This window comes from Odontesthes bonariensis, chromosome 8, assembly GCF_027942865.1.
Source record: "Odontesthes bonariensis isolate fOdoBon6 chromosome 8, fOdoBon6.hap1, whole genome shotgun sequence".
Classification (NCBI taxonomy): Eukaryota; Metazoa; Chordata; class Actinopteri; order Atheriniformes; family Atherinopsidae; genus Odontesthes; species Odontesthes bonariensis.
The window spans coordinates 12,683,943-12,701,112 of NC_134513.1; the positions used below are offsets into that span (position 1 = coordinate 12,683,943).

The following is a 17,170-nucleotide window of genomic DNA, read 5'->3' on the forward strand; positions in this document are numbered from 1 at the left end:
TAAATCAACCGTTCATCTTTGAAGTTCTACTTTGGCTTCTCACAGATGGGTATATTGGATTATATTTTCTCTATAGATCATTCACCAGTGAAGTATATTTTTTTCCTAATTCATTTAGTTAGGATTGCAAGGTTAGGTACTTTTTTGAAAATCTCATTTTCTATGTAAGATTTATGGCACAATTCGGAAGGGCTCACTAACCTTTTAGCACCACTGTAGACATCTCCAAATCAGGATAGTTAATTACTTGATCTTCTCCTCTTTGCTGATAAATCACTAGTTATTCTTATTCAGGCAAAATTTATTAAACTCTTAAGGAAGATGAGGAAAAGATGGGAATACTTTGTCCATCTTTTTACTCAATAAAAAGTATGGGTCACTCAGTTGCGGTTCATCATTCCTCCTCTTTAGTGGATTTATTCTGGGAGATGGGTCTGTATTTCTTCTTACATCCCTGAGGCTGCAGTCGGAACATATTGCAGCCTTCTCACGTCCCCCATAAAAACTGTCAGTGGTGAGGAGTTAGGACTTTCCCAAGACAACCCGGACTCTAATGCATTCTAATACGCTTCATTATAATGACATCTCCCATCAACAATATGAGCAAGAGAGACTTGCATAGAAAGATGAAAAGAGAAAGGGAGAAATGGGGAAGAAGTGATTAAGTGTTTGCCTCTACCCGACGATCAATTATCTTGTCAAAAAGTCACAAATCTAATCAACGCCTCATTTTGTCCCTCCCTCTCTTTAACGTCCTTTTGCTGCTTTTTTCTCCATCACTATTTCTTTTAAGTCATTCCTCCTCGTGAAATACCGTATTTTCTAATAAATGGAGAGCCAAGAGGCATTGTGTGCAATCTTTTATAATTGCATGTATTATGGCCCTTTTCCCAAAAGGCTCTTTTTTTCATTAAGATATCAGCAGGGAGCCTTATTAATCAGAGACACTGAACCATATGATAACGATATCTCCCACATGGCAGTCTTAGGACTTGTGTTGTGCATGACCTGACTTGAGCTTGCTTCTTTGATTTGATTTGTCGTATTTTTTTATTTTTATTTCAAGCTAAGCTATTTCAATTTGTTTAATTCCAACCCTCTGGGGAAAAAAATGAAATTGTCAAATTAAAATCCTTTGATGTTCTTGTGGCAGTAATGTATGGAATCTCTTCCTACAATATACAACAGCTCTAAAGCATAAGATAAAGCCACACTCAGTCACTCAGCTACTCTACCTGTCAGGCAAAAACCATGGGGGTTCACACTGTCATCTATACAATAAGCTGAGAACCAATGAGAGTTGCCATTAAAGCTGGCTCTTGCCTGCACCCTGGAGGACTACTACTTGGCAAAGACAAATAAGGACAGACTATTGTGTCTGCTTGTAACATCAATCTATTTGGACAGGCCTGATGATGTATACGTACACAAACTCATTGGCCTAGAGGTAACTCTGTGACAAAAGTGTTGATGGATGTTGCAGCCACCTTATCAGCAATGAGAGATGCTACTGATAAATCAGAAAGACACTGATTATTGCAAAGATGTCACCCAATGTCAGGATTTAAGTTGATCTTATTTAATAGATTTTGTAGATTTTGTTGAAGACAAACTGCGAAATGACAGACCACTGACCCTGAGTCTTGTCACTGGAGCTGTTACTTTGTTGTCTATCTGAAGTGGACAACCACAAACATATATCCCCAGGAAGCTTGACAAAACATAAACCTAATTAATAGGTGTTATTCTTCACCTTCTTGCTCACTTCAGGTATCCATACCATATTTCTTTTGAATTGGGCCTTTTATTAAAGAGTGACTCCATGAACCAGAGCGGTAAGGTTTTAGTTTGACTACTAACACACTATTTCCATTTGAAAAGTTCTTACTTTGTCTAGATACGCTTCAGTATAAGTATACTCGCTTTATTCATTACTAATTTGCCCTTACTTAAAAAAAAGTCTTGATCTGAATGAAAGAGATACCAAACATAAGAGATATGTTATGATAATTAATTGAGAGACCTCTAATTGCAGTCATAAACTTTGACTGTGTAGTGCTGTCAGCAGTATAAAACTTTACTTCTATGCTTGCCCTTAAAAAAAAAAAAAACAACATCACAATTTAAAAAAAAATCATCTTTTTGAAATCATCAGTCAAAATTTGCATCTCAACAGATCACCCCTCTCCGGGGCCCCAGGGAGGGCGGCACACTTGTGACTATTCGTGGTGAGAACCTGGGATTGGACTTCAGAGAGATTCAGGGTAATGTCAAAGTGGCTGAAGTGGACTGCACCCCCATACGTGAGGGCTACATTCCTGCTGAACAGTAAGTCACATTTTACATTATTGATTGATTGATTTATAGAGCATTGGCAACAAAAGAAATGACATTCTCATGCAGTCATACCTTCCTGCCGAGTATTTTGTAATGCTGTATATATACCAATAACTACAGGTGTCAACAATCTCTGGTGCAGAATAAATTACAATTTTGTCAACAAAATGTATACCTTATATTGCAAAGTACCCTTTTAAGTTGTACTATAAAAAGAGAGATCCAACAGCACAAATAACAAAGCTGGCTTATGAATCCAACACAGCTTTTGTCATAATCACACTTACAGAACTATACCACAGCTGAACATTGCCAGGGATCAAAACATAGATGCATCACTCTTTTACATGCTACTAACTTAAAAGTACCATGAAAATTCAGTCTTAAAGCTGATCATGTGTGTTTATAGGTGTGTATGTGTGTGTAAGACAGCAAGAACTAATTTCAACTTGGCCTAATCTTTAGACGAGATGAAATTTGAATGAAAACTGAAGTGGCAGCAGTACACATAAAGTACATGAGACTTGTCCAGTAGATGTGCTGTGGTGTGTAGTTTATGCCTTTATATTTATTAGTGGCATATACACAAGGAGCTGCACACCCACCAGTAATCATTTTAGAAAGTTCTGGAGGTTAGATTTAGTTGACATTTGAGTTTAATCCAGAGGTTGGGCTTCTTACAGGTACCGTCTGTCAAATTAGTTTAAAGTTGGCTTATCAACTCACCCAGTGCCTCTGCTCAGAAAGAAAGTTGTGTGCCAGCACTTTCTAAGCAAATGCTGACCCAGCAGAAGCAGTAGCTGCATTTGAGGTCATATGTAAAAGGATAGACTTTCCTTCTTCTCCTAGAAGTTGGCTGTGTGTTGTAGGTGAATCTACTTCCAAATAATGCATTTTTTTACTTGAGTTTTAATGTAGATTTAGGTCATTTAGTGGCAGACTGGTTTTTGATAATTTTTTGTAGTTTGCGTGACATATCTAGCACATGATTGTGTCTGTGCATCCATTTGCATGTTGCGTTTTTCTTTCTTATATATTTTATTCAATTATGCCAATGTTTTTTTTTTTTTGCTTTTATTCTCCAGAATTGTGTGTGAAATGGGTAGAGCAGAGATGAGCCAATACACTGGGAATGTCCAGGTCTGTGTAGGGGTTGGACCATGCAGACCTGAATTTATGGCAAAATCATCTAAGCTCTACTACTTTGTGGTAAGTGTCTATTTTTAGTTCCTCGTTTTTATAATCATAAAGTGTTTTTGAACTTTAGAAAAATGTGTTTGAATGTGTAAAACACTTTAAATATTGAATTATTGCAAATAGCATTTTGCCTCCTTGAGCAGAGAGGCAAGCAGCTTGCATATGTCGTTTACTTCATTTTAGCACCTAACTGGTAGCTGGTCTGTATTCTCCCTTACTGTGTTGATATGTCTTTTATTTGGTCTTGTTCCCGCTTGGCAGCATTTCTCCCACGTGCATGTGAATGCTGAGACATGACTGGCAGTCACTAATGAGCACGGGCTGAGAAACAAACACTGATGGTTAAAAAACGTTTTCTGACATGAACTAATAAAAACATTACACACTTGCTGTGTTTTTGCAACACTCACTCATATAATCCACTCACACTTTAGTACACAAAAATAGATTTTCAGTTGTTTGCCTATATGTGCTAATTTTATTATGTGGTATAATTCTTACTGTTATCCATTATTGGATGCTGACTAAAATATATTTCTAAGTGGGATCCCAGCACAGAACTATGTGATATTTCGTTTAGATATCAACCACAGCAGGTTGGAGATGAAATTATCGGAAATTACTTAAAGTGATACTCCGGAGTAGATTCAACCTGGGGTCATTTGAACCGTGATATCCAGCCAAGTAGCCCACCCGCAGTTTTTTCGATATTGGCTGAACATCAGCTGAGTTACTGAGTTATCCCGAATAGCTTCGTACAAGGGTTAATGGATCCTGGTCCGTATCTCCAAAATTACCACACTAAAATCACATGCCATGACACCAAACTTCGACAGTAGTACAAATATGGTCTGTACTCACCAAACGATGCATTTGGAAGTTTGAAAATAGTCCAGGAGTTTATTATTGTCAACACAAGCCTAATAGCTTCTCTGCAGCTAAAGCTGCGTCGACGTCACTTCAGGGAGCTGGGAGCTTCAAAATAAGATGAGGGTTGATCTACTACTGTAGACAACAAAGCAAGGCTGCTCAATTTCTTCATTGATAAAATAACTTCACAACTCTACAACATAAAAATTCATAAAAAAAAAACATGTAGAATATAGCATATACTTTGTTGTCTACAGTAGTAGATCAACCCTCATCTTACTTTGAAGCTCCCAGCTCCCTGAAGTGACGTCGACGCAGCTTTAGCTATTAGGCTTGTGTTGATAATAATAAACTCCTGGACTATTTTCAAACTTCCAAATGCATCGTTTTGTGAGTACAGACCATATTTGTACTACTGTCGAAGTTTGGTGTCATGGCATGTAATTTTAGTGTGGTAATTTTGGAGATACGGACCAGGATCCATTAACCCTTGTACGAAGCTATTCGGGATAACTCAGTAACTCAGCTGATGTTCAGCCAAGATCGAAAAAACTGCGGGTGGGCTACTTGGCTGGATATCACAGTTCAAATGACCCCAGGTTGAATCTACTCCGGAGTATCACTTTAAAGCAGCTGTGTCTCTTTAATTTGAAATTTTCCACCCTAGTATAGAGTATTTCATATAGGAGAAGAATCAGTTCATATCAGTTGGAATAGATTTATTCAACATTGTTTATTATGACACGAAGTACTTGTTCTAGTGGCAAGAATAAATTACTACGGTGTAGTTGCAAATTTAACATTTATGTGATCCGTTTCTGCTTAGATAAATTATAACAGATTAATGAGGTTTTTCTGTGACAGCTTTTTGCTAATTCCCAGCCGCCTTTTTTTCTCGAGTTTTATCTCAGCAATTTTTCCCAAAAACTGTGAATATGGCATAACTGTGATTCTCAGTTATTGATAAACCTTTACACTGGAAAAATGCCCCTCCAAAAATAAGTAAAAAAAACAACATATACAAGATGTTTTGCTTGAAATAAGACGACTTAACAAGCTTTTCAAGATGTATTGTCTTAAAACAAGTCCCTATATCTTGCCGGAATGGCACTTGTTAGGCAATTGTGTCTTATATTAAGTGTAATGAGATATTTTGACAAGAAATGAGACAATGATACTTGGTGTAAGATTTAGATTTTTTACAGTGTACCCTGCACATTTAAGTCAGCACATAGTCTCTTGATAATTTATTATCATTTATTTTTAGCTATAAAATTTCCCCTTTATGCACCTGATCGCACCTTTTGATTGATTTTTAACACACAACTCTCCACCTTTTTCCCCAGATCCCACGGATTACGAGCCTCAAACCAAGCCGAGGGCCAGTCTCTGGGGGAACCATTGTCAACATCACCGGCAGCCACTTTGATGCTGGGAGCAACGTGTCAGTCATGTTTAAGGACCAGCCATGCACTTATCTGAGGTTAGTGTGAACAAGCCAGGGCTGACACTGCCGATCACACTTAAAGAGTCAATTAAAAGCTCCATCAAATTCGGTGTGTGTCAAACTACAGGCAGTTTACCTCTAACAGCTCCCACGTAAACAGTGATGATATGTATTTGTGCTATTCTTAAGATCTAACTTATTTACTGTACAATATCTGTCCTTTGTCTGTTTGGGGTGTGTGGGAGAAAGCCAATCTGACATTGCAGTTTCATGTAAGTAATGCTCCATCCTATCATGACTTTAGGAGGGGTGGCCTGTGGCTAACTTGTCGAACCCATACTTCCCTGCATGGCTATGGAAACGTGTCTGTGTCTGTGAGCATAGATAAGGCCCAGCTACAGAAAGACCTGCAGTTTGAATATGTGGAGGATCCCACCATCACCAAGATAGAGCCAGAGTGGAGCATATACAGGTATGTCAGAGGCTGCATTCTCTAATTTGGCAAAATATTTGATTTCCCAGGTAATATATTAATTATCTGAATGAAAACATCTCAGCAAAATAGGTTTTCAGGGAAGAATAAACATGTGTAAAATTAATTGGTCGCCAAAATTTGAAATGTAACCATTTCTCCAACTCAGTGTCATATAAAACATATTAAATCTCTGCTACATTTACATGAGTAATTCTGTTTACCACATCTGACAAACAATATGAACTATCCTTTTCCCTTTGATATAAGTTGTGTTTTTCTTTCAGTGGACATACTCCAGTGATAGTGACAGGAACTAACTTGGACATCATTCAGACCCCGCTCGTCAGAGCAAAATACAACAGCCACGAAACACTCAATGTAAGAGACTGCACAGCACAAATAATGTGGTTATTAAACCAGCTGCCCTTTCATTGATCTTGGTATATTTGAGTTCAGATTTATTTAGATGGGGTTGGACTTTTTTTTAAAACACACTGCATATAAGTGGGCAGCATGCTGGTACACCGGTTAACATGGTTGCCTTACAGCAAGAAAGGCCCTAGTTTAATTATGTAATGAACTGGCAAAAAGAAGGTGGATGTGTATACGATTCCAAGGAAATTTCTTCTTTTATACTTTTTTTAATATCGTGTTATTTTTGAGTAAGATTATCATAATGAACTATCTGCACATAAACTGCTTAGTCTCAAACCTCTCTTGGCAACTAGACTTCCCATAGTGTAAATGTTAAAGATGTTCTTTTTCTGAATGGAAATCCACTGCAGGGGAGAGTAGAGCAAATGTCATCATGGTCCGTTTGAACATGAACCTTCGGCCCGTCTAGCATCTGTGCTCACATGTGCCAGTGCTGTGCATTATGTCTCAAACGATATAGGATGTACAACTTTTCACTCTCTCACTCTGCCACAGCTCAGATCTAAATGAGCAGAAATCAGAAACTGAAAGACATTCAAAATATTTTAAATGGCGTTTGTCCACAGACAGGAGTTTTTCTTTCTCTTTTTTCCAGTAACCTTCCTGTACCTGACAAGTACCATTTCATGATACATGTCAGCAATGTACCGAAGACCATGCAGGATTTGTCAAGTCTGATGTTCAAGGAGCCAATTAGAGTGACAGGCAGTAGTTTGAATGACTGCATGGCAGAGGTTACTGTGGAAATGCGAGATGTCTGTGAGGAAGACCTGTGCTTCTGGTTGATTTGTCAGTGTCCTGACAGGCGAGGAGGAATGGAGATGTTTGGCGGATATTGGGGGCTATGGGACATTACAGTGATGGATCAATTTGTCATTGCTTATAAAACTAACTTTAAGTTAGCACAAAAATAAATAAATAATATGAATTGCATCGCATGTCGAATGAGAGACCACACCAAAGATGAATGAAGAGATATGAGACATTGTAATTGAGTTTGAGAAGTGGTACAAAGATGAGTGAGAGAATGAGAATGTGATGGAAGATAAGATCACAGGGAGGAATAACTGGATGGGATAAAGAAGTGAGAAGAGGCTGAGGGGGTCTTTGTGGAGGGTAATGGAGGAAGGGTAAGACCCAATTATCACTCCTGAACCTCCACACATGAAAGCCTGATTGCAGTGAGACTGTACATGCTCTCTAACTGCACCTTATTTCATGCCCCTCTTTGAGGAAGAAGATCCAAAAAAATCTTCTTAACACCTTTTGGAATCAAGTTTGAATTGTCTTTCAAGTGGGATTTAGAGAAATGCACATCTGCAACTTATAAGACTGACACTGATAACTGATAATACGATCCCTGAAAAGATATGATCAATGTGTAATTATATAAATTTGAATCTTTTGCATATAAACAAACCTAACTACTTCTTTCTCTGTTTTTGTGTCCTCAAGCTGTGTGAGGTGCTAAGCCCCACATCCATGCTGTGCCAGGCCCCAGAACTGGCCATCAGCTTGGCCAGGCAGCAAGAAGTACCTGAAAGACCGGATGAGTTTGGCTTTAAATTGGATGATGTGCAATCTCTGATGGCACTCAACAATACCAACTTTATCTACTACCCCAACCCTGAATTTGAACCACTCAGTGCCTCTGGGGTCCTGGAGCTTAAGCCTGGATCCCCCATTATACTGAAAGTAGGCAGATTTATTATTATTATTATTGTTATTATATTACATTATTTAAAAATGTAAGACCTTTGCCTTTTACATGTTTATAGGGAAATCTTTAAATGTAATTTACCTTTTTTTTTTTTAATTAACAATTGCTGATTATGTGCTTTTGCAGGGGAGAAACTTCCTTCCTCCAACTAATAGTGGGAATGGAAAGCTGAACTACACAGTCCTGATTGGTGACAAGCCTTGCATGTTAACGGTGTCAGAGACGCAGCTTCTCTGTGAATCACCTAACCTAACTGGTCGACACAAGGTCCTGGTGAGTGACACAGCAAAAACACAAAGAGAGATAAACAGTTGAGTGAACAGATGTAGGCTGTAGAGGAGAAAGAAGAAACCAACAAATCAATTGACAGTTTGAGGGATGGACATTCCTCATGTTGCCTTCCATCCATCCCTTTGTCCACTCTCATACATACTGCGGTTCTAATCCAATCAGCCCTGTGGTTCCTCTTAGTGCCCACAAGCAGACAAAAGACAAACAAATAACCCTTCAATAAAAAGAATTACAGGCCAAGCAAACTCAATAAAGATTCCATTTGTGGTTTTAAGGAGTACTTTGAACAAAATGTTTCCTGATGTAACCACCTGAACCCAGCATCACAGAAAGATAGGAACGTGTTACAGTCAAACATTTAGTATATGCACAAACAAAAGCAAATCAATATGTCTGTCTGTGTTTAGCTTGATGATACAGACAGAAATGCTCTACAGAACCAAAAGTGATTCAAAGAGGAAATGTTTCACCTTACACACCAAACTTGAATATGAGTTTGATTATTTCTCCATCTTAACGGGTCAAATATTGAAAGTGTAACTCTTCTCTGCTCAAACTCTTTTATGTTTTTCTTTTTTTTTTTACCAAACATGCAACCCTAATTTGTGTATTTATGAACACCACCCACATAGTTATTATACTCTGCCTGTGTGTCTGTCTTTGTCACAAGGCTCGTGTTGGCGGTATCGAGTTTTCCCCAGGTGTGGTCCACATCACATCTGACAGCCCGCTCAGCAGCACCGCAATCATTGGCATTGCTGCAGCTGGCGCCTTGCTCATCCTTTTCATTGTGGTGGTGCTCATTGCCTATAAGCGCAAGTCTCGTGAGAGTGACCTGACTCTGAAGAGACTGCAGATGCAGATGGATAACCTTGAGTCACGTGTGGCCCTGGAGTGCAAAGAGGGTAAGCAGTATGAAGGAGTGTATTAATTAATTTTAAAACATAAAATGTATTGACTTAGTTTTAAGCAAACAAAGCAATTAGGGAGATCTTGTATTTATTCACAATTGAATGTTAGATTTTTCAGAATAACTTGAGAGTAAGGGCAGGCATAAACACACAAATGTTTGTGGATTTTCAGCTTTTGCAGAGCTGCAGACAGACATCCATGAGCTGACCAGTGATCTGGATGGTGCAGGCATACCATTTCTGGATTACAGAACCTACACTATGAGGGTCCTCTTTCCAGGCATTGAGGAACATCCTGTTCTGAGAGATCTTGAGGTATGGCTGTGCATTGCGCAGACATTCAAAGACAATATTACTAAGAACGTAGTCTATTTAGTAAGTTTCTTACGGTTGTTTAACATAAAATTAACTTTAAACTTATGAAAACAGACTATATGATATATCAATTATACCAGTGACAGGTTTTCCTCATCCTTTCATCATCTGAAAATTGTATGTGGCAACGTAGAGTCCACTTAAATTCTTTAAAAAGTGCTGCCCTAACAGGTTCTTGCCAATTTTCCTTTCAATTAAGTGTCCCACACATAACTCACAAATGTGTGTGACTATTTTTCAGTCCCCATCAAATACCAGTTGCAGTGCAATTAGCCTTCTTGGAAATGAAAGCAAAATGAGAAAGCAAATTAACAATGTGGTGGGTCGCAGTAGGTGAAATTGACGCCAATGTTGTTTGTTGTTGCTGTCTGGTAAACAAAAGCCCTCTGACAGCTGACAACAACACTTTTTCAAAAACTAACTAGGCAGACCTTAAATCAGGAGTGACCTCTCATTAATAATTCTTAATGATATGAGACGCTATGTCGTTTTCTCACTCCACCTCAAAAACAAATTAGGAGTCAATCACAGGGAGAAAAGCAAAAGGATAAAAAAAAAATCAAGTCATTTATCCCCAGTGGTGACATTGATAGACAACCATAATTGAGCAGGTCATCTTGTTCCATTAAAAGAATGATGGACCTTCATTTCACTGCCTTCAGGGTTAGACTCTACATCCCTGATGAGAATTTCCCAGTAATAAGCGATATTAATTATGTTTTAATTGGTATAAATATCAAACTATATGAAGAGTATGATGTGGAAAAGGAGCCTAATAGGAAAAGCAGTAGACCTGTCTTAGGCTGTTGATGGCTGCTTAATTGTTATTGATGTGTTGGGTAATTTAAAGTCAAAGCCTTGATGGTATGCTGGAGATAGAAATGGCGCAGGTGGTAGGAAGCATATCTAGCATTAACTAAGTTTTCTCAGGACTAAAAAATTTAAAAACACTTCCAGTGCTCAGATAAAATATAAAATACATGTAGAAGTTTTTATCAAGCTGGATTCTTGACATTTAATGTGTTCCTTGTAATTGCTAAGGTTTATTCATAGCAGTCTAACAGTTTCACTTAACACCCACATCCCACTTTTTTTTTTGCTTTTGAATTTTTTGAATTTTTTTTTTCCAACTACATTGCATGCTACACTCTTGATCTTTCTGGAATTAATTTGGTCTCAGCAGTTTAGTCATTATTTACTGTTCCACTTGTCAACACAAATATTGCAGTGTTACCATGGAGATGATGTAAAGGTCATTAAATGTTGCTTTTTATGTATTTTCTCTTTGAAACTCTGAGATGTGTTAAATGTTTGTTAGATTCTGTTAAAAGTATTCGGTTGGCCTATGATCATAAAATGGTCACAGCACATTAGGGCTAATTCAAAAGAAGGCTGATGCAATGAAATTCCACACAGTACACAGTTTTCATGTATACCTGCACTCACACTGCAATGAATACTGTGTGTGCCCAAAAAGTTCTAGCCCTCAGAAATATGGGAACGCACAAACACGTTTTGTCAAGCAGTATGAAATTAGACTTGCAACTGAACAATAGCTCCCGGCAGATTACAACTACCTCAAGGAACGGTAAAAAGATAGAGCATATGTGGGCTGACAGCTGCATTGGGTGCAAAGAGATGCTGTCTTACCGCTAGTGCTCTTGACAGATAAAAAAAAATAATCTCCTTAGGTGCTATTTAGAAAGAAACTGAGAAGACAAGCATGTGCAGTCAGTTACAAGTATAAATAGTGCAGGGATGATATGGGCTCAGCTGAAGAGAATTCACAGCTCTGCTCTCCCTTTCAAGTTGCATTGATATGGAACACATTGCCATTGAAATAATAAACATTCTCTAAAGAGGCCTGGTGTTTTCTAGGCTTTACTCTCAACTTTCAGAGAAACCTGACAAAAGCAGGGAAATATTAAACTTCTCTTTTCCCCAGATTGTTCTATTTGTTTTATTCTTTTTATTTTATTGTATCTAATATCGCATTCAAATGAATTGGTAACCAATTAAGTCTTATGTATCTTCACCTTGAATATGCCACTTGGAATCAGTACTTTTTGCTTTTGCCTCGTTATTTCTAATGTTTCATTTCTCTTTTTCTCCTCACAGGTGCCAGGCTACCGCCAGGAGCAAGTGGAAAAAGGGTTGAAGCTCTTTGGTCAGCTCATTAACAACAAAATCTTCCTGCTGTGTTTTATTCGCACTCTGGAGGCCCAGCGTGGCTTCTCCATGAGGGACCGTGGCAATGTGGCCTCACTGATCATGACAGTACTGCAGAGCAAATTGGAGTATGCCACTGATGTCCTGAAGCACCTGCTGTCTGACCTCATAGACCGCAATCTTGAGAGCAAAAACCACCCCAAACTGCTGCTTCGCAGGTAATTAACAGACTGACAAAAGGTTTAACTTTACTCGCAACATTGCTTAACAGGTGGCCCTAAGTACCATAGCCGACAGCAGCCATTTTCTACATTGTTCCTTAGCTTTTTGTGTCGACCGCTGCACACATTCAGTGACTGTAAACTTAGTTTTGAACTCTTTCCGGTAAGGTATGTAGATAAAAGGTTTCTACTGGTTATACTCCATCCATCCATCCATCCATCCATCCATCCATCCATTATCTTCCGCTGGTCCGGGGATTGGGTCGCGAGGGTAGCAGCTTGAGCAAAGAGACCCAGACGTCCCTGTCCCCGGCCACTTCCTCCAGCTCTTCTGGGGGGACCCCGAGGCGTTCCCAGGCCAGCCGAGAAACATAGTCTCTCCAACGTGTCCTGGGTCTTCCCCGGGGCCTCCTCCCAGTGGGACGGGCCCGGAACACCTCACCAGGGAGGCGTCCAGGAGGCATCCTAACCAGATGCCCGAGCCACCTCATCTGACTCCTCTCGATGCGGAGGAGCAGCGGTTCTACTCCGAGCCCCTCCCGGATGACCGAGCTTCTTACCCTATCTCTAAGAGAGAGCCCAGACACTCTGCGGAGGAAACTCATTTCGGCCGCTTGTATTCGCGATCTCGTTCTTTCGGTCACTACCCACAGCTCGTGACCATAGGTGAGGGTAGGAACATAGATTGACCGGTAAATCGAGAGCTTCGCCTTCTGGCTCAGCTCCTTCTTCACCACGACGGGCCGGTGCAGAGCCCGCATCACTGCAGACGCCGCACCGATCCGTCTATCAATCTCCTGCTCCATTCGTCCCTCACTCGTGAACAAGACCCCGAGATACTTGAACTCCTCCACTTGGGGAAGGATCTCATTCCCGACCCGGAGAGGGCATTCCACCCTTTTCCGGCTGAGGACCATGGTCTCAGATTTGGAGGTGCTGATTCTCATCCCAGCCGCTTTACACTCAGCTGCGAACCGCTCCAGTAAGAGCTGAAGGTCACGGCCCGACGACGCCAACAGAACCACATCGTCCGCAAAAAGCAGAGACCCGATTCTGAGGTCGCCAAACCGGACCCCCTCAACGCCCTGGCTGCGCCTAGAAATTATACTCTCTCAACTATAAACGGTTGCATATGCTTGTCATTGTTCCCTTTCTGTGACATGCTTGGATTAACTCCTGTGACCTTGAATTGCAGACTCTGTCGCAGAAACACCAGAGCTCATTGCCATGCACATCATTAGCAAAATAATTATGATTAATTAGCAGTGAATCAAATTTCAAATAGCTCAAGAGGAAAGAAATACTCATTTATGAAAAAGGGGAGAAAGAGACTGTGATAAGGTTGCTCTCTGGCACAATCACAATCCTCTCTGGATTTTTGTATTCAAAGCTTGAATGGCATGCACTTGAACACAGCACTGTTTGTGATTATGCTTCCTGCCTGCGGTGTTTGGTAAATGTGATGATTATGGTTACTTGAGTAAACTAGCGTCTTCACAGCTCTTGTGTGCATGCATACTTATATACACATAGTATTAAATGTTTTTGTGCTTGGGGGTTGTCAGTCAAGTCTTGACACCCCCAGATCAGATGATTTGACAGGCGTGTGATAAATTAAGTTGTCCATCTTATTTCAATTCAAATTCTGACTCTCCCTCTGGCTAAAAACACTCTTGCTGTCTGCCAGTAAAGACTAACACATAAACACAACAGGGGTATGCAGACAGGGATTAAATTAATGCTGTTCATTGTACCGTCCAGAAGACAGTGGGCATATTCTTTTTATGAAAGCCTATTTAGACTCTGCTTGTTGATGCAGAGAGATATTATTGCTGTCTGGGCAGGAGGCTTGATTAATTGCAGTCAGAGCTCACAGAGTATGGTGTAGCCACTAAACAACGGAGTAACTGCGGATTTTGGCAGTAGATACAACACAAGAAATGGCACATACGGGGAGAGGTGGTCAAGGACAATGGAGACACTTAAAGCTGTGTCATCCAGTGAGGAAAGCAGACTGCTGAGGCATGGAGGCAAGTTGTGAGATCAGCTCTTTAATCACTTTGTTTCCGAGTCACAAGAGCCTTGTACCGTCTGTGCTATTCCTGCAGATCTAGTTAATTAATCTCATATCCTGATTTAATTTGAGTTATGACTGACCAGTTACATGCAATTACTAAAGAACACCCTTACTCTTTGTTAACAAGAGAGCAAAAAAGGAAAACCTGTGGAAAATGCCAGTACATGCAGGCAGCACTGGAGGAGGAGCACATGTTTACAACACGTCCAGACCCAGTTTGATTTCCCATTTGTCATACACATGACTGGGATGGCCACTGATCAGACTGTCCTCATCTCATTTTTCCTCTACAGATTTGCTTGTTAGTTCTTCAACAACCCAGCATGCATTTCAGATGTGATGTGGCAAGCTGTGCCACCCTGCAATGTGGGCTGACTGGTGTGTCCTTGGTTAGCAGCTGAAAGTAGTCCAAATGCATAGGCACAAAGCTTGGAAGATAAATCTAGGAAGAAGAAACCTCTTGTCTTTTTTCCATCTTTTTAATATGTTCCATTTCTTTCCTCGTCTTTTTTTTTTAGTTTGCTCATTTTGCATGTTTTTCTCCCTCACTGTCTGCCTCTGACTGCTTGTTCTACACTGCTCTATCATTCTCTCAAAAGCTTGTCGCTTTTGTAACGTCACTATCTTTATCTCTCTCTTCCTATCCTATACTCACTCCCCCAATCTATATACCCTGCTCTTCTTCCCCCTCCCCTGTTTCTTGATTGCTAAATCAATGTTTAAAGTGCGTGAGCAGGTTGTCTCTGGCACAGCATCTGAGCACGGCTACCCACTGCCTCCTCTTCCAAGAAATCTGTGTGTGTACTTGTGTGGTTATTTCCTCTCCACACACAAACACACATCCTTCCATCTGTCCCATCTCAACCTGTGCTGAAGTACAACCACCAGGCAAGCTAACTAACGAGAGCCTTCCACAACCATCTGTCGCATTCCTTGCTGCATACTTCTTCTTGAACTCCTCTCTTTGCTTCATCCTCCATCTCTCAATTGCCTCCCCACGCCACCATACCTCATCATACAGACTAAAACAGCCTCCCTGTGGCCCTAAGTTTTGTTTTGCAGCAGTTTACACATCAAAATAATAGTTGATTCAGGTCAAAAGATGAGCTTGAAAAAAAAACTTTGGCAACATTGCTTTGGCTCCAGCACAGAGACCCTATCAGCACACAGGTGGACATGACCCCTTGTACAACTGTAAGGATAATCGCTATTGAAAGAAATTACTTTTTTCGTGTGTTAGGAAAAAATAGATGTCTGTGCATGTGCATCAACAAGTCAGTGACAGCAGCAAGCCGTCACTGTGAGACAATATGACATATATGGTGATCTATCTCCCTCAGCTGCAGAGTGGCAAATGGAAATAGTTGGATTTCAAGCTGAGCTCGTTTGACATGTTACTGAAACCAGACAAGATTCTCCTGAAACGTCTTGCCAGAAAGGGATCTTTAACTCTTTATTTTTTATATTTTTGAGAATATGTTAGAACTTTTCATAATTTGCATTTATAAATGTATCTGCTAAATATCAATTAAAGGCTGTTAGATTTGTTTAAGTTTTGCAGAAGAGAACTTTGATGGCTTTATTGCTTAGATAGTGATCATTAAAATTCACAGTTGACATTTCTTAGATATAGAGAAAAATATAGTTGATCCTAGCAGGTACAAATACTTTGGATTTGGATTACCATCCCTCTTACTTTGCCTCAGTAAAGGGGAACTAAATACTCCCAGAGTCCCACTGCTCTAGATCATTCCCAGCACCCACAGCCCTTCTGACTGACTGCCAAGTGGGCAAGTTTGACCATGCCAACAAGCCACGGCACATTTCATATGATTAACACAAACTTAGGTGTTTTCAATATCAGCTGCAGAGAGCTTTGGAGAAGATTGTTTGAATGTTAGAGCAGCTCCGTCACGCCGTCGATTTTATCAATGTTCTCTACAGAGTGTGCCATGAGTGAGAATGGGCATAAGCAAAATTGTAGTACTGTGCCAAGGCTTTTAGTACTACAGGGTTGGCACCCGTTATCAGGCGGATGTCCGCACGTGAGCGCACACACACAATAAACACAAGTCAGCACACATGATAATTTCTGAATACATACGCAGTGGGATTAATTTGTGCTTTTTTCATGCTAGCCTTAAAACAACCTTACACACACAAAAAAACACTATCTATTGGAAGTGAGTATCAAAGGAAGTTGGAGAAGAAGAAAGGGAAAGACTGGACTCAGCCAAACCATTTATACTTTGTTCTTTTCTTTTCTCTTTTCACTGCTCCCTAACTTCCTTCCTTCCCAATGCACCTCCTTCTTTTCACTGTTCCTTTTATCCCTTTGATAGATGGACTGTATTTGGGAGAAAAAGAGAGGATTTGGAAGGGTGTGTGTGATTACAGGATTCAGAATAGGGCAGCCAAAGGAAGGGAGGGAGGAAGACAGCAAGGACACATGAAAGAAAAGATGAAAAGTGACCTTGTTGACCCTTGGATCTGTGGACGGAGGAAGGGCAGGGAAGGCGGCAAAATAAAAGCACGGGCACAGCGAGGGGCAGGAAGTTAATCCCCTCCAGGTGTTGTGCCAATGCTGACAGGGGGTACCAGACTAGCCCACTGGCACATCATGCTCTCCCGCATGCCTCAGTGTG

The 17,170-nt window shown here is 40.3% G+C and overlaps 1 protein-coding gene across 1 annotated transcript in view; it reads left to right on the forward strand.

Annotated features, from left to right (window-relative positions):
• Window positions 1–17,170, forward strand: part of plxna4 (plexin A4) — a 215,474-nt gene that overhangs the window by 170,750 nt on the left and 27,554 nt on the right. Inside the window, exons 13-22 of the mRNA XM_075471754.1 lie at window positions 2,177–2,328; window positions 3,423–3,546; window positions 5,751–5,887; window positions 6,156–6,323; window positions 6,611–6,704; window positions 8,217–8,456; window positions 8,608–8,754; window positions 9,443–9,677; window positions 9,856–9,998; window positions 12,177–12,445. Coding sequence (XP_075327869.1) covers window positions 2,177–2,328; window positions 3,423–3,546; window positions 5,751–5,887; window positions 6,156–6,323; window positions 6,611–6,704; window positions 8,217–8,456; window positions 8,608–8,754; window positions 9,443–9,677; window positions 9,856–9,998; window positions 12,177–12,445 — 1,709 coding nt within the window. The remainder of the gene's footprint in view (window positions 1–2,176; window positions 2,329–3,422; window positions 3,547–5,750; window positions 5,888–6,155; window positions 6,324–6,610; window positions 6,705–8,216; window positions 8,457–8,607; window positions 8,755–9,442; window positions 9,678–9,855; window positions 9,999–12,176; window positions 12,446–17,170) is intronic.